Below are 25,266 nucleotides of genomic sequence, written 5' to 3'. Positions count from 1 at the left end.
GTTGTATCGTACTTTTTAATTTATTCTATTTATTTATTTTGTCGATTGAATTTTAATTATTATGATTATTATTATTCGATGATGAACGTCTTCAGACTACATTGTCCCATCGATGGAGGTACCCAGTCCGAAGAGGAGGTAGAAGATGTTCCCAGAATGCCCGTGGACGTTCCGTTCCTGAGTGCGTAAAACCAATACTACTAATACACCCGTCGCTGCGATCGGCATCCATCGACCTCCACTCGAAAATTCTATCTATTCTTAACGATCGTGTCTAGGCCAAGTCCGATCCCGTCAGCCCGAACATTCCTTTCTCGTTCAGAATGAGGTCTAACGGTCCACCGTGAATGTCCAGAATGGGCTAATTCAGTCCAATGCGATTCGTTTTGAGTTTGCTGATACCGGGGATACATCCTGAACGAATCCATGATGGCGCCAATTCGGAGAGAGACCGGTAACAAGAGTGCAGGCCCCGAACAGGACAAAAATGCCGACACTACGGCTGGAGTATGATGCATTCTTTCATAACAGGAGACGGAGGACCCGTCGATACAGCCTCCTATATCTTATCCACTTCACCATGCAGCAGACGTATCACCATCGATCCTCATTTCAGTCCACAACGAGGGGCTAATTTTCCGGTATACATACATACATCTGTACATACCGGTCGTGTAAACCCTGATGAACCATGGATCTTCCTCTCGGCTGCAACAATTCAGCAGTTGTTCCTCGGATGGATCCGCGGCCGTCGGTCCCATGGATAGTGGCATATGAGCCGATCGAGTTAGGTCATCTCAACCTTTATTATTTATAGGCAGAATATCATGTGTTTCGCACTTCGCCACCATGCTCCATTCGGTCTGAGCACAATGACGATGTTGTATCTCGGTCGCGTGCCTGCCTGCCCTCTCTCGTAATTGTGAAGTCATCCGTCTCACCGAACCCCATTCTTGTCATCTGCTACAAGGTCATCTCTACGATCATTCGTCCTTGGGAATTCCTCAATTGTGCACAAGAATACAGACAACCCTCCAAACGCCCGGATCCACCCAAGTTCTAGCAGGCTGGAACCATCCCATTGGACAGACAATCTGTCCAGAATTGTCACTATTTGCAGATGGGTCGAGAGGAAAAAAAAAAAAGGAAAAGGGCATTCAACCAGTGAAAAGGCAAGAAATAAACAAAAAGAGCCTTTGTATGTTGTGTACGCCGTTGACATCAAACGATTGCTAAATCGGCCCATATTCCAGAAACGTAGCACCGATGGATGAAGGGACAAACAAGCGATAGATCGTAACGTGGTGGGGGGTGAGCACCACAAGATGAGGATAAAAATCAGGGTGTCATGACATCGCCAAACAGAACATGCCAGTTCAAACAACCGTGTCGCGATCTACTTCCGCATATCCCACGTCGGGTGAAGTGAAGACATCAAGTCCTGCTTCGTACCCACCGTTTCGGGCGGCAAGCGGCTGACACGGTACGCACCAGTGCGGATATTATACAGATGTGCCATCGAAACTCCGGTCCGGTTGCTGCGGATGCTACCCGCGTCGCTCGCCGTATCACCTGTCTTGAAACGAGGGGGAGGAGCAAATTCGAGGTTGTCATACGTTCCAGATTTTCTCAGCGCATGCCTGTAATTCGGTCAGCTTGACGGAGTCTTTCCCGTCTTTCAGGAAGGTCATCAACTTACGGGCTTGGGATGGCGGAAAGCTCATCAAACGCCGAGGCGAGAGGCGTATGTGCCCTCATGCCGGGACTGAATGGTCGTACGCCACCCAGAGGCGTCTCTGGCCGTCCTTCCCGTTGGTCCTTGAAACCGCCTACGGGCGCGAAATCAATGGCCGACATGATCGCGTCGTCCTTGAGCATATGAGGCGTCGGAAGGATCTGCAGAGGCGCGGGGGGAGGCATAGGCCGCCGGGGCCCCCGAGCACCGGGCAGTCTCCCTGAAGCTGATGAGAAGGCTCGCGGTCCCGGGGACATGAAACGATCGCTAAAGCCACCCATCGAGCCACTGGGCATGTGCATACTGGGTCCTGCGAACCGAGGAGGTGCACGGGGCGGTGGTGTCATCGCACGTCGATTGATCGGCTCGGCGAATGGGGCCGGTACGGCATCGAAGTATTCCCCAGTGACCGGGTCGTAGGCATAGCTCTCGTCGGGATAGAACTCCGGGCCGTAGTCCTCGTAGTAGGTAGTCTCTCTTCCGGCCTTGCTCTCGTCGAAGTATTCCTTGTAGAAGGACCGAATGCGGTTGGCACGCTGTTCGGGGTTGTCCGACGGGTCCTCTGGGGGCAAGGGCCGGAGTCCGAGAGTCAACCGGCGGGTGTTACGGCGAGGGTCGACCGCCAGATTCGTGTTTGCAGGCTCTTCGGGGAGCGTGGGAGGAATGTCAGGCTGAGCCGAGCCGTTGTCATGCCCGAAGAAGTTATCGGTTCCATGCACATTCACCTCCGGGATGATGAATTGGGATTTCCGGTTATCACCGTAATCACTGCCGCCGTCACTGAGCGGGAGGGAAATTCGCGGTGGAACAGAGGTCGTTTGCGAGGGAGCTGGTTCCTCGCCCAATTGAGTGGGCAATGAATCGCGAAGGGTAAAGTCCAAGCGGTGTTCGGCGGGCGTGTTGGAGTCAAAGGACTTGTCCACGGACGGTGAAGGTCCATGGACCGGTCCACTCTCGTTTCTACCGTGCGAATCCGTTGAGGTTGGCTCAATGATCACAGGGGCTCCGGGGATCAGAGCCGGGCTAGGGCTCCGGGGCAAGTCCAGCTGAAACTCCGCATTTGTCGGGGGTTGGGGAAGTTGCATAGGGGTCTCATTGGGAGGGCTGTTCTTGTACAAGGGCGGAGAGGAGCGCGACATCCGTTGAGCGTTGCTGAGCAGGCCCTGATTCATGTCATCGGCGAGGCCAGCCTTTCGTGTCGAGCCGGTGATACTCGATGCATCATCGTGGAAGCCACGTGGGTGAGAGCGAATGGAGGCATTGTCCCCGAAGAATGAGGCAGCGGGCCGGTACTTGTCGTCATCGCCGACCATCGATCTCGACAGGGAATGCAGGGAGTCATGCGAGCCATGAAAACCGGGAGGAAGAAGGTACGGGCTGGGGCCGATGTCCATCGAGATGCCTTTACCGTGGACATAGGCACCAGGGGGCTTCTCCATCTGCCGCATGGACTTGCTTCCGGCGGTCGGGGCCATGTCCAACCCGAAGTCCAGCGATTTATGTTTGTCGTTGGCATCTTCACGCCGAAGTCTGTTCACATTCCTCCGATGCAAGTAGATCAGGACGACGATGGCACAGACGATGGGGACTACGGCACCGAAAACGACGGGTAAGGTGGTGGTGTTTGTCGTACTCGTTGGTTTTTCACACTTGTTAGAGTCGCCGGTGCAGGTGTTATCGGAGTCTGACGATGGCATTGGGGCTCTTTTCGCGAGATCGGGGAGGCCGGGAACAGCGATGACGGGTTGGTCGTGCTCATGGGGCGACCGGGCCACCAGATGCGCGTGCTGGTGAGCACGATGCCGGTGACGCAGCATGGTCGTCCTCGAGGTGGTTCAAGGAGACTCGTAGAGCATGAAGAGACGTAGGGAGGACCAGCCAGTAGAGGGAATATAGATGGGTCAGGTAGATCGACGGGCAGCCAAGAGAGGACAAGTGATGGGCGAGGCGAGAAGGTGAGTTTGGGGATGAAGGAGTGAATCCCCCTAAAGAGTGGCAGGCCAACAAAAGGTTAGACCATGAAGCGAAGTACGAAGGGAGTGTATCGAGGAAGGCGTCCTCTTGGGGGGGAAGAAACGAATGACGACGGATGGGAAAGGAAAGGAAGGAGAGATGGACAGGATGAGAGAGAGGGAGAGAGAGAGAGAGACGGGGAGAAGAAACTGAGGGAGTCCCTGGAGGGTCTCTTGGTTGGTTGAGGGAGTGGTCTAGACGAGCACCTATCATGGCACTAAACTCCTGTGGGGAGCACGGAGTCTTCTCTCGCGAGGGGGGATGCTGTACGGTACTGTCATCTCGCCGTGGTCTTGGGGGTTCCTGCATGGGTTCCCCCCTGAGCGACAATCTTTATTACGGAGGAGATGAACGGTTGGGTCCTGAGATTCTATTATTATCACACAGATCATACTATCAGTATGATATTCCTTTATGACAGGTGTCGCTTCACTCGTTCTACCTAAGCTAGATATACTGCGTAGATCCATGTTGTAGATATCCTGAGCTAGGTCCCTACCTATAGAGATCTCCTGGAAATTCACTGGAAGAAAATAAAATCCCCTGAAAATTCAGGTTCGGCAGGTGGGGCGCCCAGAGCGGCTAGTGTCAGGAACCGGCAGGGTTCATGGCCAATCAGCAGAGGGATCGCCCGTTCTTTCTTTATTTGGCTCCACTATTATTATTCTTCTTTCCCATACAGTACGCAGTCCGCAGTATGTAGTAAGGTAGGTACTCTCCCCAGGTATCTTCCTGGTTATGTAGGTACCTACGCAGTACTCAACCTATGTACGGAGAACTCAGGTACTGTCTACTACATGTACTCTACGCGGTAGATCACATCAACATCTCGTCCGATCCTCAATCCCTAGTCTTCCTGCGACCATCAGTAAGGATCACGCCGGGGTTACAACGAAAGTGGGATTGACACTTCTCCCTTCCTGGCTTAACCCTAACGCCTTTGCACCACCAATCGTAGTCCTCCCGCATCTTGGCTTCTTACCGGCGTTAAAGTTGAGACATTCCACCGCTAAGCTTAAGCCTGTTACCAAGTAGATATGAGATGATAGTACTACAATATGTATATTAAATCGTCTGTTTAGACGGAGATGGCCAGGAACATCGATGATCCTACACCAGATCACCAACTCCTCAGTGAAGCCCTCGGCATGACGTCACCCGACGTTTTCCCCCTCTAAGCGACCGCATCGGAGAATTGTCCGACTGCACGCCACCACCAGGCATCCCAGATGTCCACGTTCATACTGTGAAATCCGATCTGACAATTGGATCCGACAGTCTCCAAGTCTCCCCCGATGCAGTAAAACTCCACCTGCGGTCAGTTCCGGGAATAGAATCGTCCGAAGACGGAACTATGTCGCCGAAGTATGTGGCGGATTGCTCCCATGGACGACAGCCAGGGTGATCCAAACATCTCCAGAGCTTTTACTCCAGAGTATCTACACCGGAGCCATGGGTAAAAGGGGGTAAAATTGGCTACCAGCGGTGGCAAAAAGGGTTCGGGCACATCCGCCGGAAAAGCTTCAGGATCGAAAATTGCCTCCGCCGACGGTCTTGGCTCCTTCAGGTGTCAATGCTCAGCGGTGACTCGACCGGTTGGAGACTTGGAGTTGGAAAATTTTTCTTGAATAAGGCCTGAATAATAGGTTGACAACCTTCCCTCCCTCTCCTCCCTCTCGACCCCGCTCTTCTGTATAGAACCTCCATGGCTTCAACATCGCGGGATCTGGAGAAAGGCTCCAGGCATTCCACCACTTATACTTCCCACCACAACAGCCATGACTCTCAGTCGGATTCGTCCTCCCTCTCGGAGATCTCCTCCAATGCGTCTTCGCAGTTCCAGGAGATCGATTACATGTCTCGCACCCAGACTGAGCAGACGCAACCCGGCGCGGGTCTAGAACGACACCCGACGGCGCTCAGTCGCATCGCAACCCACCGCAGCCAACACAGCGCCACCGTCGGCGCCCTGAAACCGCGCCCATCCAGACGTCCATTGCCCGAGTTTGGAGCAGGAAAGCCATATCCGCCTCTGTTGCCGGACAAGGAAGAATATGTGGTCGAATTCGCGGGGCCGGACGATCCCCTCCACCCCCAAAACTGGCCGACCAAGAAGAAGTAAGTCGGACCTCATCTCCCAAAGACTCTCCACATCTGACCCTGTCCGTATAGAATTGCCATGTCAATGCTCCTAGCCTGGACAACGTTCAACTCGACCTTCACCAGCAGCATCTACTCCGCGGCCAATTCTGCCGTGTCCTCGCAGTATCACGTCTCGACCGAAGTCGGCACGCTAGGCCTCTCGCTCTACGTACTCGGCTTCGCCTGTGGCCCGACGCTGTTCTCCCCTCTGTCGGAGCTGCTGGGCCGGCGCCTGCCCATCCTCATCGGCGTGTTCGGCTTCACCGTCTTCCAGTTCGCCGTGGCGACAGCCGAGAACCTCCAGACGATCATCATCTGTCGTTTCTTCGGGGGCTTCTTCGGCGCCTGCCCCATGGCGGTCGTCGCCGCCGTCTTCTCAGACATGTACGACAACTACCACCGCGGCCTCGCCATCACCATTTTCACCATGACCGTGTTCACGGGCCCGCTCTTCGCCCCCTTCATCGGCGGCTTCCTCGTGGAGAGCTACCTCGGCTGGCGCTGGACCGAGTACCTCCCGGGCATCATGGGCGCGTCCGCCTTCGCGCTGGACCTCCTCTTCGTGCGCGAGTCCTACCCGCCCGTCATCCTCGTCGAGAAGGCCGCCGAGCTCCGCCGCCGCACCAAGAACTGGGGCATCCACGCCAAGCAGGAGGAGATCGAGGTCGACTTCGGCGAGCTCGTCCGCAAGAACTTCGGCCGGCCGCTCCGCATCCTCGCCACCGAGCCCATCCTCCTCCTCCTGAGCATCTACATGGCCTTCCTCCATGGCCTGCTCTACCTCTTCATGACCGCCTACCCCATCGTCTTCCAGCGCATCCACGGCTTCAACAAGGGCCTCAGCGGCCTGACCTACTTCGGCCTCATCATCGGCGAGTTCCTTGGCGGCCTGTTCATCGTCGCCCAGCAGCCGTCCTACAACCGGAAACTGACCGCTAACCACGGCATCCCCATCCCCGAGTGGCGCCTGCCGCCGGCCATCCTGGGCGGCGTCGCCTTCTCCGCCGGTCTCTTCTGGTTCGGCTGGTCAGGATACACCGCTGACATCCATTGGATCGTGCCCACCGTGTCGGGACTCCTCACCGGCTTTGGCCTCTTCTGCATCTTCCTCCAGTGCCTCAACTATATCGTTGACGCATACCTGCTCTTGTACGTTTCCCCGCTGTACGATGGCCACCTGCCCCGGCCAAAAAACTGACGTCTCCGCAGCGCTGCATCCGCCCTAGCGGCAAATAGCATCCTCCGTTCCCTGGCTGGGGCTGGCTTTCCCCTCTTTGCAACGTACATGGTATGGCACCTCCCTCGCTTACAACCCTGCTCATCGATATGCGAGCGAATGCTAACTCCTGCAGTTCGACGGGCTAGGCGTTAATTGGACCGGGACGTTGCTAGGCTGCGTGGCCGCCGTCCTGATGCCCATGCCGCTGCTCTTCTACCTGTATGGCGCGAAGATCCGCGAAAAAAGCAAGTTCACAACGGAGTACGGCGCCACAGCCCAGGCTCACGATGACCACTTTGACTGACCAGCGCGTGATACCCATCTCTTACTTACCTACTATGAATAATCTTGACGATTGATGAGTTACTTACGCGATGCCTTAAAAAGTTGCTGAGGATACCCGGTTTTGATAATAGATAACTGACCTGCCTGTACTTAATACTTATTTCTGTTTCCATCTGAACATACAACCATGGACATAATGTTCGAAAGTCTTGCTATTACTACTCCGGGCTCGGAGACTCCGTCTAGAAGTGACATGATTCGTTCCACGAATGCTGATGTTCCATACACGCCATTATCCCATAATATATCCCTCTTCTTTCACAGATCAAACCAAATATCCGTACACCGGCCGTGGGAACATAAAAGAGCGAAAAAAGAAAAGCGAAGACCAAGATGGCCCAGAGAATGAGAAACCATACCAACATAAATCACAATGACCACCCACAGTACACACAACATACAAAGTCCCTAGGGGAATGTACACCAACAGTTCACTTGTACAAAAAGAGAGACCTATTCAAACAGAAAGGTTGCTCCAGGGGCATCAATCACCCTGGGTCAATAGTGGAAGGCCTCGGACAGGTCGGGAAGGACGGACGAATCGTCGGGTCGTATCATCTCGCATGCTGGAATTCGTGTTCAAACTTTTGGAGGAATAAGAATAGACGTGAAGAGTTGCCGTCACAAAAAAAGAAAATACTCTTGAGACGCTCATGCAATGCAGCGAGTTTCTATAGGAGGGAAATTATCCGATGAGGAGGGCTGATCAAAAATTCGACTGAACGGGGGTTCGGAAGGAGGAGGCTTCTTCTCGGGGTCAGAAACCCCCTCCGCTTTGCGGACCACCTCTTTCAGCGCACGAGTCACAACGCCAGCTCGCACGACAAGGTCACGCAAGGACTGGGTGTCAAAGGGGAGCTTCTTGGATCGTGCAAGATGAGAACTCATCAGGGCGGGGTCCTGGGATGCGCGTTGTTGATAGATCAGATCTAAGACCGAGTGTGGCTTGGACGAGTCTTCTTTGATATCTGGCCCCGGGGTTGTAGGACTGGGGTTGAACTGCTCCGAATTCCATGATCCTCCGCTGGCCCGTTGGTCATTGAGGTTCGATGAGTCGCCTTCCGAGTCATCAAAACTGAAGGTGAGCGACGACGGCGAGCCAGGAGGGGAGTGGTCATTGTCTTCGTCATCTAGCGTCGCTAGATTGACAATGCCTTCGGCTTCCTTCCACAGTTCACTGGACGGTCCACGAACCACGCCCAAAAAGCTGGCCTGGTGACGAAGGCGCTTCAGCTCCTCCACGAGTAAGGTCAACTCCTGCACTTGCCCAAACTGACCGTGGAGACTGGCCTGCCTCTCCATGATCGCTTGTGGGACCATCATGCCACGGGAGGGGAGCGATTTGTTCGGCTTCAGGTTTTCGCCGATGGCGCTCTCATCTGCATCCTCGAACTCAAAGTCGCTGTCCCAGTCTTCGCTCACGCCCTTACTACCCAAGCCCCAGGTGCCAAATTTGCCCGACGCTTGGCGGGTTTCGCTGGCGACAGTTGACTCCCTCGACACAGGCACACTCTGGCTTCGGAGATGCAGCGTTGTCGGCGCTTTGCGTCCTGGTGGGCGGCTACCGCGGGATTCCGGGCCATGCTTCCCATGAACTGTGCGAGGACGTCCATCTGGGCCGTTGTTCTCGCGGTCATTCTTTGGCTGCTCGGACCAGTCAAAAATATTCAGTTTAGGGCACGAATCGCCCGCTTCGGTGGCGAAACTGCGCGAGTCGGAATCCTTTAAATCTAACGGAATCTCAGGTCTTCTATACGCGAACAAAAGATCACGTTCCGCGGGGGCATGGGGCTGTAGTGATGTGTTTGAGCGGCCGCAACTCCCAAAGTAGACATTTGTTTCACTAGGTAAAGCTGCAACCAGACTGCGCGCGTCTTCCTCATCGGTGAGATCCGAGGGAAACGAAATCCTGCTGTCGTCTTCGTGCAGGGCCGATTCCTCGCGAGGCTCAAGCGAGACTGACATCGGGTTCGAACCCGAGCGGGAATACAAGTCATGTCTATCCGGCCGGGACTCGAAGGAACATAGATCTCCGGTGGTGAGTGGTTTGTCGTCTCCAAAGCCTGGCGGAAAGCCCTTGTCGAATATGGTTTCGATCCGAGGTGTACGCAGACCCACACTGCTATTGGCCGTAAAATGGGTGCGAATGGAGTCAAAAGCAGTGTCGCTCAAGAAGTCGGTCTCGTCTTCTTCACCCGATGTGAAGATACGAGTATCATCGGAACCAATGATCGTCGAGGCGGGGTCCGACGCCGCAATCGAGTGTCTTTTAGGGCGCTGGCGGATCGAACCGTGGAACGAGGACATCGCGGCGGTATCCGAACTCAAGGGTCGCGGCCAGGTCTCCCTATCGAATCGTGAGTACGACGGCGTCAGTCGTTGTCGCGGTGCCATCCTCCCACGAACGAGGGACACGGGCACTTCAGAATGCGACAAGGCCGAAGGCTGGCGGAAAACATTTGGATCGGTGATGTTGCGCCGTTCATGTTGCCGGGAAGGGACCAAGATGGGACCTTCCGATTTTGGCCAGTTCGGCAAGGGGGTTGAAATCGCCCTTCTCTTCGGGCGAGAGAAGGAAGGGTCGCCGATCGTTTCTGTATCGATGGGGACTATGTTCGCGACTGGCGCCTTGGGCTCTGGCTCCTCCGGGGAGACACTCTGCGGAGGAACTGGGGGTTCGTTTTCATGGTGGGGGGGATGAATATTATCTGGATGAAATGAAGCGCCCGGGGGCTTGAACGGGTCACGGAACTGGACAGGGGAAATTGGCACTGATGCATCCACGCTAGCCTCTGTCACAGGCCGCATGTTCGAGACGGATGTGGACAAAACAAGAGCGGGAATGGAATCAACATGCGGAATAATTCTTCGGAATCCTCCATCTTTGGGCCTTGTTGCGGTTGAAAACCGACGCAGCAGCCTGTCGGACAGCTCGTCGAAGCTGGATTTCAAGTACGGCTGCCATACGTCATTGTTGAGGGGATATTCGGATTGGGACCCAGTGACGGGCGAGTTGGTTACCAGGCTTGGTTCGAAAGTGAGGCTGTGGGTTGCTTTGTGCTTTTGCGTCTCAGACCGCTGATAACTGGTGGCTGGTCTCCGCAAGAGTCCTGGCACCGAAGGTGAAGGAGGCGCCGACCCGAAGACGGGGCTGTTCACAGGCTGCGAGGGAGGCCGTTTGACCAGCTTGTTGGGTGGACGTCGTTGGCTTGCGGGACGGGGAATGATTGAACCCTCGGCATTGAACGACGGCGATACGGGGCTTTGGGTGGACCAACGATTCTCAGGCTGAAAGGAGAGGCGTCGGACCCAGGAAGAGGATGGACGGCGGGACTGCGATGGTGTGGACGCATCTTCTGAGGCTCGCGGTGGCGGGATTGATAAGGTCTGCCCACGGCGACGCAAAATTATCCCCGCGAAGGAGGATTTGCGGCGCGATGGGGGAGCCTCCGGAACGTTTTCCTGGAGAGGACCATCTCGATTTGCGGAGGAAGGAGTTCGACTTGGCGGATGTGCAGTCCCGGTTCCTGGGGACGCGATGGAATGGGGGAGTTGTGGCGGGAGGGCATCGGATAGCGGCGAAAGGGGCCCGTCTGTCGCGCGTGCGCACTGATCATGCAGAGGGGAGGTCTTTTTTCGGAAGCGACCCGTTTTGGGAGGATCTCGATCTACGCGACCGAGAGCAAAGCCGGAGGCGGCGATTCCGACGGTGCTGAGCGCACAGAACTGAAAGCCACGGGGGTCAGCATGAGGGAGTTCCAACGATTGGAAGTGGGTGGTTGGGGTAGTCCGCATGAGAGGGACGGCGCGTCAGAGGAAGAGGAGGAAAAGCAAGGAAAAGAAAAAGCAAAGGAAAGACGAAGAGGAAAAAGGGTGAGGATGGCAAGAGAACTCACCGTTGATACATGCTCCATTCTGAGAGAGGGCAGGCGACAGACATGCACACGATGAAGCTCAGATTGGCGACATCGAGGAGGGTGTACATGTAAGCCAACCCGTCTGCATTATCATGCATGAAAGATCACCGAGACATCTGGAGAGAGAAGAGGGAGACGAAGAAGGTGGTCGCAATGGAGGAGGGACTCAAATGAGAGAGAAGGCGGACTGGGAGGATGAAGGAGGGGAGCAGAAACGGGGTGTTTTGGTGGTGAGGGAGGAGGTGAGGGGACGAGGGGACGAGGGGAGCAAAAGAATGGGGGCGGAATCGGAGAAAAGGAATGTAATTAATGGATGGAGTAAGGAATGAATGAGTATGAGGGAGTATGGGTATGGGTGGAGGAGAGGAGGAGTAGATGAAGATGAGAAGAAGAAAAGAGAAGCGAACAGGAAGAGGAACAGGCTGGTATGCGAAGAGAATCACCACCACCCGACGGAGTAAGAAGAGATCATCGATCCAGCACCAGAGTGGGACACACGGCCACCTTTTCCCCTGCGACGGTCGAGTCGCGCGGGCAAACTAAATCAGAACCCAATCGATGGACACGCTAGGAGTGTCCACCCAGCAGCCACCGATGAAGAGGAAGACTGAAGATCAATAGACGCAATATCTACGGAGAAGCTCAATCTGGAAGAATACAGCTGAGGTAGGTAGACTATATGATGGAAACACGTACTACAGTTTGTCTATATCCCATACCTACGAGGTCCTCCTCCCTACCTAGTACTGACCGATGTAAATATCGGAATACGGATCAATGCACCATAACAATCCTCAAACAATTCCCATAGTGATGCTGCAGGTGAGGGACGAGGGTGCACGATCCCCTCGTCTAAACCACCAGTGAGGGGGAAAATAATCGACCACAATAATAATAATAATAATAATAATAATAACCGCAACAACAACAACAATAATAATAAAGGATCGGGATTCTGACGGGGTTATTCCTCTTGCCAATAATACTCACCAACCAGCCTCCTCCTCCATCGGCCCAGCCCAAAACTAGTGGATCTCGATATCTTCAGCTCCTGTTTTCCATGACTGTATTATTCCGGGAATCTTACCCTTCATCCTGGAAACTATACATACTCGATAGCGATAACCCTATGTCAAAAAACTCGTCACACACTTGGATTCCATCCGCCCGTAAATATAACACGTACGAGTGCACCTCCCAGCTTGATTTCCTAGACGATCCTTCCTGGATCCAAAGTGGTACCGCGGCTAGTCGCTGCATCCCCACTCCCTCCGTGTCCCCTCGGCTGGCTGAGGACCAGCCTGTGTTGTTCCTGGTCCAAGAGCCAAGAGCCAGGAACTCGTCTCCGTCGTGAACTCCAGATCAGAGATGCATACATCGATCCGCGCAAAGTCGATCGTCGGAACTGAGCTCGGTACGAACCATGGAAGCGAACCATTTCCACCGTTTGTCACAACTCGGTTCCAAGGTACGGCTCTGAAGGGAACAAGCGGGATAGATCACGTTCGTCTCCTTTATCCCAACCTTTCTTTTTCCCTCCCGTCCCCATTCTCTTTCCCCGTTGATTCGGACGTTCCCTGTTCATTTCCCGCTTCTCCAGCAGATGACGACACAGCATCACCCACCCAGATCGCCTGTTCGCCATTTTCTAATTTCCCATCCAATTCGTTCAGAGTAAACATACACCGTCATGACGACGGCCAACTAATACGGTGGACCAGTAACCTGACATAAAAAGCAATATCCCTCCCACTAACGGCCCCGGTATCTTTCAAATGTCAAATACCAGGCCAACGGTGGATGGTAAGCTTATTTAGGAGGCCAAAGGGCAGATCGGCCCTGATAGATCGAATTTTTCTCTCGGGAACGTGGCCATGCGACGTTCTCGAAGGGAAATATCTCCGACCTGAGGATGGATCATCGGTCGACTCCGGAATCGCCGATGGGGCCATTTTGCTGGGGAGGGTTAGGCGCCCGTGTCGTGACAAATAGTAGGATAATCTTCGCGAGGGCTTCCCCGTACGGCCAACGAAATGCGGTCTATCTGCTGTTGCCAGGGAACCCTAACCTTGTTCAGCCGCGATGGAGGCTGAAAGATCTTATTCTTAGGCCGATGAGGCGACGCTTACTCCATCCGTTAAGGCCTCATATCAGAACTCGCCTTTCCACATCCAATCCACTACTCCTGTCCTCTCCGTGCAAAGTCCTTACTTTCTACCAGCACAATGACTATCGAGTCTTGCGCGCAGTAATATATTGCCAATAATCACCACACAAACTCCATCCCTCCTAGGCACCTTGCAGACACCACTGACAGGACGGCATAATCTGAAACCATCTGGAATCGACTCAATCCACTTAGGGCAGTTCGGCATCCCCAATACCACTTCAAACGTCAACAATATTGATAGGAATTCCCCCAAGTCATGCGTGGCACTCGTAACCGCCCCAACACATCCCGGCCGGTTTAAAGTTAATGTCTATCGACCTAAGCTCGACGTGGTTAGTCGAAGCGATATCTTGAGCAACCATCGACCCATGTCAGAGCTCTGCCTCTCCCCTTGTTTCAGAATAAGTAGGTCCCTTGTTTGCCGCCCTTGCTGCGCAGCAACCCTCGATGGCCCTCGAATAGCACTACCAAAGGGGTATCCCAAGGAGAACCTTGGTCCTGGGGCTTTTTTGTCCTTTCGTGACAGCGGTTGTCCTGCAAACGGTCCAGTCCACCCGGTCAACCCAGACAGGGAGGGAGGGATGCAGGTCTCCAGGGACGACCGGCAGGGATGTGCTCCACCGTTAGAGGGGATGGCAGCAGCGCTTCCCTTCTCGAGACTAGAGTCGATGGGTCGACGAGCCAGGGTTGCACGGTTCCATGGACAACTGTTCAAGCGTTGATCATGGGCAACTCAATTTCCACAATCCCTGCAACATCCTATCAACTACGCCCGACCGGGCTGTCTGTCGTGTTTCCTTTCATGCTTGCATCTGTAACACTGTCAGTAATCTCCCGCCGCAGAATTCTGCACTTTGGATGGAAGCATCGCATTGTGGAGTGTCCCAGGCGAATCCAATCCTATCCAACAGAGAGACCTGAAAAACAGGTGCGTAGATCGGTTCTACACCAGCCACGATTGTCAACCAGATAGTCGCCTCGTCACAGGCCGGGATACACCGCTTCTGTGCCCTCCGCCGTGTTTCGCCCATGGCCGTATGATAGATATTATCTTCTCCGGGTCCTCCGCCTGTCATAGCCATCGGGCGTCTAAGCGAATGTCAATCCGGGGCTATCCATGATGCATCATTTTCGCTGCGTTCGAGGTGATTAGTAAGATAGTGATAAGGCGGTGAGGACGGCAGAATAAGGTAAACGTTGAGAAGAACAGAATATCGTGGGTTCTCGTATCGATAGAAATTGAAAGGAAGATTGAATTGTGTAGAGATTGTGACCTGTAGTTAAATGAAGGAATAAATGGTCACACTGGTTACATTCATGTAGAAACACCAATTCCACTCCAGTATGCGCTCCGAGGCCACCACCCATTTCGGTCTCCGACTCCACAAACCGCCGCCACTTCAAGCTCTCCGGCGAAAAAAGTGGTCACCGCAGTCGACCCCATCTATAGCCCTTTACCCAACGAGCCTGCGCGAATCGACTTGCGGATATTGGGACTTTTAAGATTCACTCTCCCTCTCCCTTCTTTCAAGACTAGGTGGGAATTTCCTCCCCATCAAAATGGAGGCGGAACTCCAATCACAGATTCCTGGTCTCGACCATGTGATCTCCGAATACTCAGTCGTATGCAGCTCCTTCCACCTGAGCCCGGCACCCGTTAGCGACCAGATGCTAAACTACAGCAGGGCTACCTGACCCATGCATCCAAGACCTACGTCGAGGACGCAAATGCGCCATCTCCGTTGGCCGAAGCGGCCGACATGGTCACGGAGTTGCTGGTCTCCGCGTCTGGAAACTTCTCGGAGGAGAACCAAACCGCCATCCGCAACCTGGTGGAAAAGTTTATCTCGTCCCTGAGTGCCGCCGAGGGCGTCGACGCGGAACGCCGGCAGATGCCCTTCACGGCCAAGAAGCTGGACCAGGCCATCAACGTCGGCTCGCAGCGGAACATGTCCTCGACTCTGGGGCTGGCGGGAGGAAACGTCGATCTGGAGTCGGCAAATGCCAGAAAGGTCGAGTCGCGCGTCGACAAGAAGAAACTCGAGAAGGCGGAGCGGAAGATCCGCGCCAAGCAGGAGAAGAAGCAGATGAAGACCGTGGAGTATGAGGCCTCCCGTCTCCTGAACCAGCCGGATGAGGCCATGTCGTATGAAGAGTTCTTTATGGCCGTCAATCCGCTCCAGCTGGGCTCGGATTCGCAGTCGAAGAGCAAGGATGTCAAGGTCGACAGCATCGACATCTCCGTGGGTGGTCATCGAATCCTGACCGATGCCTCGCTTACTCTGGCCTACGGCCATCGCTATGGTCTGGTCGGTCAGAACGGTATCGGAAAATCTACGCTGCTCCGTGCGTTGAGTCGCAGAGAAGTGGCTATCCCCAGCCATATCTCCATTCTCCATGTCGAACAAGAGGTGAGTGATCTATCGGAAGGCTGATATTAGTCTGCATCGCTAATACGATTGTCACAGATTATGGGTGACGATACCCCGGCGCTCCAGGCTGTTCTGGATGCCGACGTATGGCGCAAGCGCCTTCTTGCGGATCAAGATGTGAGCATTTCTCCGATGACATCCCGTAACTCGTATACTGATCTTCCGTGCAGAAAATTACCAAACGGTTAACGGACCTCGAGGCCGAACGATCTTCCATGGCGGATACGTCGAAAGATGCTGCCAGGCTCGATCATGAGCGGGAGGGTCTTGATATCACCCTGAACGATATCTATGCCAAACTTGCAGAGATGGAATCAGACAAAGCAGAGTCGCGTGCAGCCAGTATCTTGGCTGGTCTGGGTTTCTCGACCGAAAGACAGCAGTTTGCTACTAAGACTTTCTCGGGTGGTTGGCGTATGCGTTTGGCTCTTGCGCGAGCTCTGTTCTGCGAACCGGACTTGCTCCTGCTGGACGGTAAGCTCTCATATTTTCCTGAAAAAGGGGAGACTTCACGCTAATTTGATATAGAACCGTCCAACATGTTGGATGTCCCGTCCATCACTTTCTTGTCTAACTACCTCCAAGGATACCCCAGTACCGTTCTTGTGGTCTCCCACGACAGAGCTTTCTTGAACGAAATTGCCACAGATATAATTCATCAGCATTCGGAACGGCTCGACTACTACAAGGGAGCCAACTTCGGTTAGTATTCAGACTTATTCTCCAAGAAAATTGGCTAACGAAGATAGATTCCTTCTACGCGACCAAGGAGGAGCGGAAGAAGAATGCTAAGCGTGAATACGAGAAGCAGATGGCAGAGCGGGCCCATCTCCAGGGTTTGTTGCCTTTACCATGGAGATCTACGCACCAATTAATACTAACTGCACGATAGCTTTCATCGACAAATTCCGTTACAATGCAGCCAAGTCGTCCGAGGCTCAGTCGCGAATTAAGAAACTGGAAAGAATGCCCGTCTTGGAAGCGCCAGAAAGCGACTATGTCGTGCATTTCAAGTTCCCCGAAGTTGAAAAGCTTTCTCCGCCAATTGTGCAGATGTCCGAAGTTGCCTTTGGATACACAAAAGACAAGCCTCTGCTCAAAAATGTCGACTTGGATGTCCAGCTCGACTCTCGTATTGGTATCGTCGGGCCCAACGGCGCTGGTAAGACAACCGTGTTGAAGCTGTTGACCGGCCAGCTCCAACCGACGAGCGGGTTGATCTCGCAGCACGGAAAGCTGCGGATCGGCTTCTTTGCACAGCACCACGTGGATGCCCTGGATCTTACCACGAGCGCAGTGAGCTTCATGTCCAGGACCTACCCTGGAAAGTCCGATGAAGAATATCGTAGACACCTTGGAGCGTACGTTTCTATCCCTTGACATCCGATGAAGGTTTCGCTAATGAGTCCTGAACAGGTTTGGTATTACTGGAATGACTGGTCTTCAGAGGATGGAGCTTTTGTCTGGAGGACAGAAATCTCGTGTTGCATTCGCCTGTTTATCGCTGACCAACCCTCATATCCTGGTTCTGGACGAGCCGTCTAACCATCTGGATATTGAGGGTATGGATGCGCTTTCTGAGGCGTTGCAGAAGTTCGAGGGAGGTGTAGTCATGGTATCCCACGATGTGACCATGCTGCAGAATGTCTGTACCAGCCTTTGGGTGTGCGACAAAGGGACTGTGCAGAAGTTTGACGGCACCGTCAACGCCTACAAGAAGATGATCAGTTCGCAGGCGAATGAGGCGGGAGTTGCAATCGCGCATTAAGAACGTTACTATGTGACCCATTAGAATTGAAAATGAATGACATGGTTACTGAGATCGACTTAGGAGAAGCGAAAAATAGCAGCATCTTGCAGTTGTGACTTGTGGAGTAACTATACAGATGTAGCTTCTTACTAAGGCTGGGGAAGTGGGTCTCGTGAGCTCGAACATCCGTCGGCGAACATGCCGGAGTAGACGTCGACCGCAATTAACCACTCACCCATGTGGAATGTCGCCGGATGACTACACGCAAGAGACAGAACTGCGAGAAATGAATCGCGGAGACGAGAATGATCGTTCAGACCCCAATGCTCCTCTACTGCCATCAGATGGGGTGACCAGCCCGAGCTCCCCGGCTCATGGCGACATCGGGCAGTCCTCTTCCACCCTGGCCCAGGAGTTCTCAGGAGGATGGTTTATCTGGGCTCTGACTTTCTCTGCGGGTATCAGTGGACTATTGTTTGGTTATGAGTATGTGGTCGTCTATTTCACGGGTCTTCGCTCATCACAAAACTAGTTGCGGCGCTGACAGTTGAACCTATAGCACAGGTGTCATCTCCTCCACGCTGGTGTCAATCGGAAGCGACCTTTCGAATCGCCCGCTTAATACACTTGATAAGAGCCTTATAACTTCTTGTACGAGTCTGTTCGCCCTGATAGCAAGCCCGCTCGCCGGGATCCTGGCCGACAAACTCGGTCGTCGAAAGGTCCTTCTTGTTGCCGACACGCTGTTCGCCCTAGGGGCCTTGATTCAAGCTGTTACAAACGATGTCTGGGGAATGATAGTCGGTAGGAGCATAGTTGGATTGGCAGTGGGTGGTGCGAGTTTAGTGACTCCGCTGTAGGTCTTTGTCGTTCGGACAGTTCGCAAAAACGAGCGGTTAACGGATTGATTCTGCAGGTACATATCCGAGCTAGCGCCATCTCATGCACGCGGTCGACTAGTCACAATACTCTGTCTGTTCATTACCGGTGGTCAAGTCATCGCTTACATTGTTGGCTGGATGTTCTCTTCGGTTGCCGGTGGCTGGCGCTGGATCGTTGGCCTGGGCATTATCCCGGCAATTTCACAGTTTGCCATTGTGATATTTCTCCCAGAGACTCCTCGCTGGCTTGTCCAAGCAGGATTTGACGCCGGGGCTATGAACGTTCTAGCCAGGGTCTACCAGGAGCACCCGGATTGTGTCCAGGTTACCAAGCACATCCTCCGAGATATACAGCAGGAGGTGGTTGAAGAGGAGGAGGAGCTTGGTCATGACTCCCAACCTTCCGGAAGCAAGCCCCAGTGGGTGCAGAACATCCTGCAAACCTCCAGAGACCTCTTTCTCGTGGGTGGAAATCGACGGGCTTTAACCATTGCCGTGATGCTACAAGGTCTGCAGCAGCTCTGCGGGTTCAACAGGTATTATTTTGTCCAACGTGCACTACAACCTCCACTGACATAGACTAGCCTTATGTACTTCAGTGCTACCATATTCTCGATGCTTTCCTTCTCGTCGCCAACGCTCACTTCCTTGTCTGTGGCCATGACTAACTTCATCTTCACTCTGCTTGCATTCTCCTTTATTGATAGGATCGGTCGTCGTCGCATCCTTCTTTACTCGATACCGGTCATGACGATATCCCTCCTCATTTGTGCGATTATCTTCTCCTCTCTCGAAATACCTAGATCTTCCTTTGGACCGCAAGCCCGAGCAGACGCCGAAGATACTCACAGCTCGTTACTCCCCATTGGCATTCTCCTCTGTCTCACAGTTTACACGGCATCTTATGCCTTTGGACTAGGGAACGTCCCGTGGCAGCAGTCGGAGCTGTTCCCGCTGAATGTGCGTTCGATCGGGTCCGCATTGGCTACAGCCACCAACTGGGGCTCGAACTTCGTCGTCGGACTGACTTTCTTACCTATGATGGAGTTCTTGTCCCCTGGGTGGACCTTTACTGCATATGCGGTTGTTTGCTTCGCTGGCTGGTTTGGAGTGTGGGCTATCTATCCGGAAATGAGCGGTCTCAGCCTGGAGGATGTTAAGGGGCTCCTTGCGAATGGCTGGGGGGTTAAAGAGAGCCTGAACAGGGAGCGTCGCGGTGTCCAAGCGGAGTGACCGTCCTTCCTCTATCTGTATATACTAACATGTGTCCTGAGGAATTTTGCATAGACCACGTATAGACAACCTTTGTATAAATGACAAACGTTATATACAGACCGAGTCTAAAGGTTCATCTCACTAAGTGAAGCACATCCCCGCGAAGTTAACACCTAGGCAATCCAAGACTCAAATCAGTCAATCCAATGGATCTTTTCATGAATTCGTCGGAAAATCCCTCTTGCTCTCGGAAATAGTATTTATTGTCAGTGATTTCGAGCGTTCGACCGAAGAGTTGCGAGCCAGAAACTCGAGTGCCTTTCGTATCTACCATATCATTGCCGCTCAAGACATCGAGGGTGACATTGACGAAGTGCTCGACAGGGAGGAGCAAATCAGCGGGGAGCAGGCTGTACAACTCGTCACTTAAGATACTGGTTTTCATGAGTCCAGGCGCGAGGATGTTCACCCGGATATCTTCGTTGTGGAAGGGTTTGGCAATGGAGCGGGTGAGGCCGACCAAGGCGTCTATCCAGACGGAGACGAATCAGCGAAAGCAATTCTAACATACAGGAGCTACGCATGATAGAACATACGCTTCGTAGCAGCATAGACGGGATTAAGCTCTGATTGATAGAGTGAGTTGGCGCTCCCGGTGATGATCAAGTTACGCTGGCTGGTGCCGTCCTTCGGAGACTGGCGGAAGTAATGGAGCGCCAGGTACGTCGTCCATATAACGCTGGTCACATTGATGTCAATGAGCCCCAAGTCGGGCTTGGGCGGCATTTCACCTGCCGGGGGTTGCTTGTAGAAGTCGTTTTCCATACCGAACTTCCCGGCGTTGGCAAAAGCGAAGTCCAGACGGCCCTGTTCAGCGAAGACCTTGTGGAAGGTCGAGGCGAGCGCATCGTAGTTTGTTACATTTGCCTTGCAAAAGAATGCCCTGGGAATATCCTTGACGGCCTCTTGGCCTTTTTGCTCATTTGTGCCGAGCAGGTAGACTTTCCATTCGGGATGTTCAGCCAATGCTCGACCCACTGCGAGACCACAACCGCTGGCTGAGGGGTTAATTGTTGTTAGTGAGGGGTTCTAAGGCAACCTATGATCGTCTTCTACTTACTCCCGCCAGTGATAATGGCGACTTTCGTTGTGTCGTTTGTCATTACTATGACTTGCGTTGTTGTCGAGGTAGCAGAAGGGTCTCTGCATGAATGTGAGCGGGGCGTCGGTGTTTCGTTATATGTACCCAAGAGAGTCCACAGCACATGAAGGTGGGGCCGAGTATGTCAAGAGACGAACGGCAAGTATCCAAGGACCTACGCAGTAGGACTGTTTTGATGTCCTGCCGTCATGTACTTATGCACGACGATCCACAGCCTGCATGTGGCGGTGGGGATGCAGCCAGAATCGGTGAAGATTGTCTGCAGTCTGCGGCCCACGCTGATTCGGGCATCGTTCAGGCTGCATTTGTGTCTTGCAGGACGATAGTTTTGGGAGTAGCTTGATCAACTGGTGTCTCTGAGAATTATGGTGGCAGTCGTTGACATACAAAGTGGATGAAAAAAAAAAACAAATGATGTAGATGCTGGTTATCTGGATTGGTGCCTGGAACCATCAAGCCAACATATCCCTTATTGCTGGGTACTATAGAGACTTTTTCTACATAGGACGATGAGTTAGACATAGGTAATGACGTTGATGACGAGGAACGAGAACTCTATAAACATCAAAGTACTCTTCGCATAAGTTCTGGGAAACAGCTCAATATAACCTACAGGCTCCCTAGTAGTATACTACCTAATACTGAACCATGCATACCCCATTGATTACTGACGAGCTTTCAGACTGCTTATAAAGTTTCGTAGTAGTAAATTTCTGTATGAAGTATTCGAGAACTCCTTAAAAGGATGAACAATGGTGAAATAGAGTACTCTTCCTATAGTATAAAATATAAACCACGTAATGAGTCTTAACAGTCAAAGGTATCAAAACAAGCTGATTTTCCCCGTTTCCTCTCTGAATGTGGATTATATAGGCGACACATATCGACTTCACCTTCTTCATACTCCCATCGGCCCCTTTCTTATCAAAAGTGAGCTCTCACTAATCCTGACCGACAGTCACAATCCTGACTTTTGTCAACTCCTTCCATCGTTTCTTTCTCATATCTGGACCCTGGAATTGGGTGTAGATAGAATCGCCTCATATCCAGCCATAGTTATGGCACGTCAGACCCCAACTCCTGGTGTCTCCATGTATCTCCCGCCGACGAATCCTTTTCTGAGACTCCCAACTGAGGTATTCACTTGTCTCATTTTAACTACCAGTTCTTTTAATATCTACTTACTAATTCTCAACAACAGATCATTCAGCATATCGCCTACCTGCTACCGAAGGATTCCGACATTGCACATCTCTCATCAACTTGCAAATTGTTAGCTGTGAAGATCATTCCGGCGCAGTCCTCCATCTGGAAACAGAAGTTCAAAGACACATACGACTTACCTTTCGGGAGGAACTCCTTTGAACTCAAGGTGGAATATCAGATCCGATTCGTTGTGCTCCGCCATAATATCAGTTTCAAAGAAGGCGAACACGAGCGGGAACATTTATGGTTAACGGTCGTCCGGGACATGATCCTGGAGACTTACCATCTGCTTGACCCGAATAAAGACGGGAGTTCCAGAAGTTTACAACGCATTCGGGAAGCTCTCAGGGGTTCAGAGTTTCTAGATAGGCCTGTTATTGGCTATGGCCTGACAGAATATGTTGAGCCGTCGGATCTCTTCTGCGCTGTTCAACTGGCAAGCCCGCTCCCAATCACAATATAATAACATCCCACGTCTCACTACTAACCGTCTTAAAATGCAGAGTCTGACTGGTCTGGCGTTGAATCTGGATATATCTGTTAGTTGCCTGAGAACTGACTACGACATCGAGAGGATCTACTCCTATGAACCTAGACTTGACGAAGATAACCTACTCTACCTCCCTCGGTCCGTCCTAGGAAAAATGAGCCTACAGAAACTCATGCATATCCGGAATTTCTGGCTTCGACATATACTGAACCCGATAGAAGCGACTTTCCACGCATCCTATGCTAAGTTGGCCCCAGATCACAGGCCAGGAGTCCAGGGACACCTCACAAAAATTGAGACTGCTCTGGGAACACAGTGGCTGGGTTATTACTGTCAGTGACAAACCAGCCTCCCAGAACTGCAATGACTGACTGAGCAAAGCATGCATCCATCCTTATCCGGAATCGTGGAGTGCTCTCCACAAGCGCCAGTCGTGTGCTGATCTAGACGATCACTTAACCCAGGTAGACTGCATGGTATGTATGACGGGTGACAAGCGGTCTTTCAGAGCGCTTACAGGCAATCCAGTCCCTCATACTCAAAACCGATAACAATCCAGTCAATTGGCCGTCCGTGTTCCAACAGCTCATCTCCCTGGGGAAGGGACCTGATCGCATATACTTCCGCGGAGTCCAAAGATATCATAATTCCGACAATGAGGAAACAAACCTGTTACGGGGTTTTATAGAGCCCAGCCAAGACGCTGACGGTGGCTTCCCCGCTTGGCAACGGATATGCTTTGCAATATATGAGGCGAACCGGGATGAGCTTCCTTTCCTCGAGGATGACGATGGACCAAGCAATGGAGATATTGACTGGCTCCCTCGGGAGGTGTGGCCTCCAGTAGACCTGGAATCTGATTTTTTTTGCATCCACGGTTATGATGGTCGGCTGCTCCCTGGTGGCAGAGTCATTATGGGACAATGGGTGGACATGTTGAATACGACGGGAAGAGGACCTTTCATCTTCTGGGATATCTGATGATCAATATGCTTTGTGGTCTTTTTCATCTGTCCTCTTCTAAATCAAACAATATTTGAGGATTTTATCCATTATGATAAAATATGGAGTTTAGGGCAAAAACAATAGCAAATGGGGTGAGAAAATAGACGCAAACAACAGCCAAACCGCTACTCCTCAATATCCTTTACCTTCTCCCACTGTCCCTTTAGGTTTTCCTTCCACAGACTCACCTTGTTGTCACCGCCACTGACAGCGAGGATGTTTCCACTAGGGCTCCAGCTGACCCTCCAGAGGACGGAGTCAAATTCGAGTTGCTGGCTGGTCCATTGGCCCGGGTTCGACGCATCGGAGGTCCAAATCCGAACCGTCTTATCTTGCGAGGCGGAGGCGATGTAAGATTTCGACAGGATACTTGGCGACCAAGCGACGTCACGGACCCAGTCGGAGTGGCCCTCGAGAGTCTGAGAGATGTTGTAGGTCTTGCTTTCGGGGCTGGGAAATAGTGGGTTAGTGGGATACTAGGCCATATAGCTTCATCCTCAAACGTACTTGAAATCCCAGATCTTGAGCAGATTGTCACTACCACCAGTAACAAACCGGCGCTGCTGGCCAGGTCCAGGGTTGGAGCTGATCAGGCTACCAGGGGCCGCCGCGGGGGCCCAGCTAATGGAGTTCACACCCATTCCGTGAGCGTGGAAAATCTGATGGGTCCAGCTGTTGTCGCGGAACTCGAGAACACTGACATGGCCGTCGGAAGAAGCGCAGGCAAGCAGACATCCGCTCTCGTGGGGCGCCCACGAGACCATGTTCACGGAGGCGGTGTGAAGGGAGAAATCAAAGACCTTCGTCCAAGTGCTCCCTGCGGCAGGCGATGTTGTGTTTTGGTGTTGTTCGCGCCAGATCAACACCTTTCCATCGTACGACGAAGAAGCGAGGATTGTGCCGAACTTGGGGTGGGCCTAGAAGCGGAAATATATGATGTTAGTCGGTACCACGATGCGGAGCCTTGAATGTAGTATCAAGCTGAACTGGTTGGGGAAAAGACATACCCATGCGACGCACCAGACGGCACCCTCATGCCTGTAATTGTCGTCCCCACGGTCAGCGGCTGGACCAATGATGCCAGTTTCGGGTATCTCTCACCCCTTCAAGGTCTCCACTAGGCGATGCGTCTCTCCTTCAATTTCAAAAACCTTTATTGTCTTGTCGGACGAGCATGTCGCCAACCTGCGGCCATAGTAATCCAGGCCGGCATCGTGCTGCGGGTCGGTTAGCGTCAGGAAGAGGTCGGAGTGTAGTCCAAAATAACCGGACAGTAATATATACGCACAATCATATCATCATGGCCAGAGTTGGAGATAACCTGAGCAGCCGCCTGTGATCCCCGCGTGGTTAGAGACCGAGTAGACAAGGTCTGTTTAAGGGGGAAAACATACCATTTTGTGCGATCTGCTGTTCCGGAGGAAGTAGGAGGGAAAGAACCAGTCTCTACACAAAGGAATTGGTATAGGCTGAAGACCTTCAATGGAGGAGACGAGGGGAGAAAGCGGCGGTGATGAAGGAAGCCGGCGGAGGTCGAGACAGCAACGACGCACAGCAATCGCCAGCTTGGCCGCTTTGAGCCTC

The 25,266-nt window shown here is 52.8% G+C and overlaps 8 protein-coding genes across 8 annotated transcripts; 3 read left to right on the top strand and 5 right to left on the bottom strand.

Annotated features, from left to right (window-relative positions):
* Positions 1-856: 856 nt before the first annotated feature.
* BDV59DRAFT_132768 (uncharacterized protein) lies at positions 857-3,754 on the bottom strand. Its single transcript, XM_073687001.1, has 2 exons — positions 1,700-3,754; positions 857-1,640 (listed from the first exon to the last, which is right to left on the bottom strand). The coding sequence occupies exons 1-2, from the start codon at positions 3,550-3,552 to the stop codon at positions 1,397-1,399; spliced, it is 2,097 nt and encodes a 698-aa protein (XP_073551076.1). The 5' UTR covers positions 3,553-3,754; the 3' UTR covers positions 857-1,396.
* A 1,423-nt stretch (positions 3,755-5,177) lies between these two features.
* BDV59DRAFT_132753 (MFS transporter) lies at positions 5,178-7,497 on the top strand. The gene is made up of 4 exons (XM_073687000.1): positions 5,178-5,866; positions 5,921-7,039; positions 7,100-7,178; positions 7,243-7,497. The coding sequence occupies exons 1-4, from the start codon at positions 5,454-5,456 to the stop codon at positions 7,411-7,413; spliced, it is 1,782 nt and encodes a 593-aa protein (XP_073551075.1). The 5' UTR covers positions 5,178-5,453; the 3' UTR covers positions 7,414-7,497.
* A 457-nt stretch (positions 7,498-7,954) lies between these two features.
* Positions 7,955-11,522, bottom strand: BDV59DRAFT_132748 (uncharacterized protein). The gene is made up of 2 exons (XM_073686999.1): positions 11,351-11,522; positions 7,955-11,180 (listed from the first exon to the last, which is right to left on the bottom strand). The coding sequence occupies exons 1-2, from the start codon at positions 11,366-11,368 to the stop codon at positions 8,106-8,108; spliced, it is 3,093 nt and encodes a 1,030-aa protein (XP_073551074.1). The 5' UTR covers positions 11,369-11,522; the 3' UTR covers positions 7,955-8,105.
* Positions 11,523-13,574: 2,052 nt separating this feature from the next.
* Positions 13,575-14,015, bottom strand: BDV59DRAFT_172603 (uncharacterized protein). Its single transcript, XM_073688737.1, has one exon. It carries the CDS (start codon positions 13,744-13,746, stop codon positions 13,579-13,581), a length of 168 nt encoding a protein of 55 aa, XP_073551073.1. The 5' UTR covers positions 13,747-14,015; the 3' UTR covers positions 13,575-13,578.
* Positions 14,016-14,937: 922 nt separating this feature from the next.
* On the top strand, positions 14,938-17,833 carry BDV59DRAFT_172600 (putative AAA family ATPase GCN20). The gene is made up of 8 exons (XM_073688736.1): positions 14,938-15,164; positions 15,227-15,952; positions 16,010-16,090; positions 16,144-16,447; positions 16,502-16,675; positions 16,723-16,809; positions 16,866-17,334; positions 17,390-17,833. The coding sequence occupies exons 1-8, from the start codon at positions 15,102-15,104 to the stop codon at positions 17,739-17,741; spliced, it is 2,256 nt and encodes a 751-aa protein (XP_073551072.1). The 5' UTR covers positions 14,938-15,101; the 3' UTR covers positions 17,742-17,833.
* Positions 17,834-17,967: 134 nt separating this feature from the next.
* On the top strand, positions 17,968-19,837 carry BDV59DRAFT_199509 (putative MFS myo-inositol transporter; the record flags this gene model as incomplete). Its single annotated transcript, XM_073693379.1, has 4 exons — positions 17,968-18,209; positions 18,283-18,579; positions 18,640-19,140; positions 19,189-19,837. The coding sequence occupies 4 exons, from the start codon at positions 17,968-17,970 to the stop codon at positions 19,835-19,837; spliced, it is 1,689 nt and encodes a 562-aa protein (XP_073551071.1).
* A 74-nt stretch (positions 19,838-19,911) lies between these two features.
* On the bottom strand, positions 19,912-21,197 carry BDV59DRAFT_132716 (NAD(P)-binding protein). Its single transcript, XM_073686998.1, has 3 exons — positions 20,940-21,197; positions 20,416-20,877; positions 19,912-20,347 (listed from the first exon to the last, which is right to left on the bottom strand). Exons 1-3 carry the CDS (start codon positions 20,980-20,982, stop codon positions 19,986-19,988), a joined length of 867 nt encoding a protein of 288 aa, XP_073551070.1. The 5' UTR covers positions 20,983-21,197; the 3' UTR covers positions 19,912-19,985.
* A 2,458-nt stretch (positions 21,198-23,655) lies between these two features.
* On the bottom strand, positions 23,656-25,229 carry sec13 (GTPase-activating protein SEC13). Its single transcript, XM_073688735.1, has 6 exons — positions 25,077-25,229; positions 24,971-25,015; positions 24,784-24,899; positions 24,690-24,720; positions 24,190-24,599; positions 23,656-24,132 (listed from the first exon to the last, which is right to left on the bottom strand). Exons 1-6 carry the CDS (start codon positions 25,077-25,079, stop codon positions 23,808-23,810), a joined length of 930 nt encoding a protein of 309 aa, XP_073551069.1. The 5' UTR covers positions 25,080-25,229; the 3' UTR covers positions 23,656-23,807.
* Positions 25,230-25,266: the final 37 nt, after the last annotated feature.

Source organism: Aspergillus ambiguus, assembly GCF_047715705.1.
Source record: "Aspergillus ambiguus strain CBS 117.58 unplaced genomic scaffold BDV59scaffold_5, whole genome shotgun sequence".
Taxonomy (NCBI): Eukaryota; Fungi; Ascomycota; class Eurotiomycetes; order Eurotiales; family Aspergillaceae; genus Aspergillus; species Aspergillus ambiguus.
The sequence above is the reverse complement of the archived record's forward strand: the minus strand, read 5'-3'. Positions and strand labels throughout refer to the sequence as shown.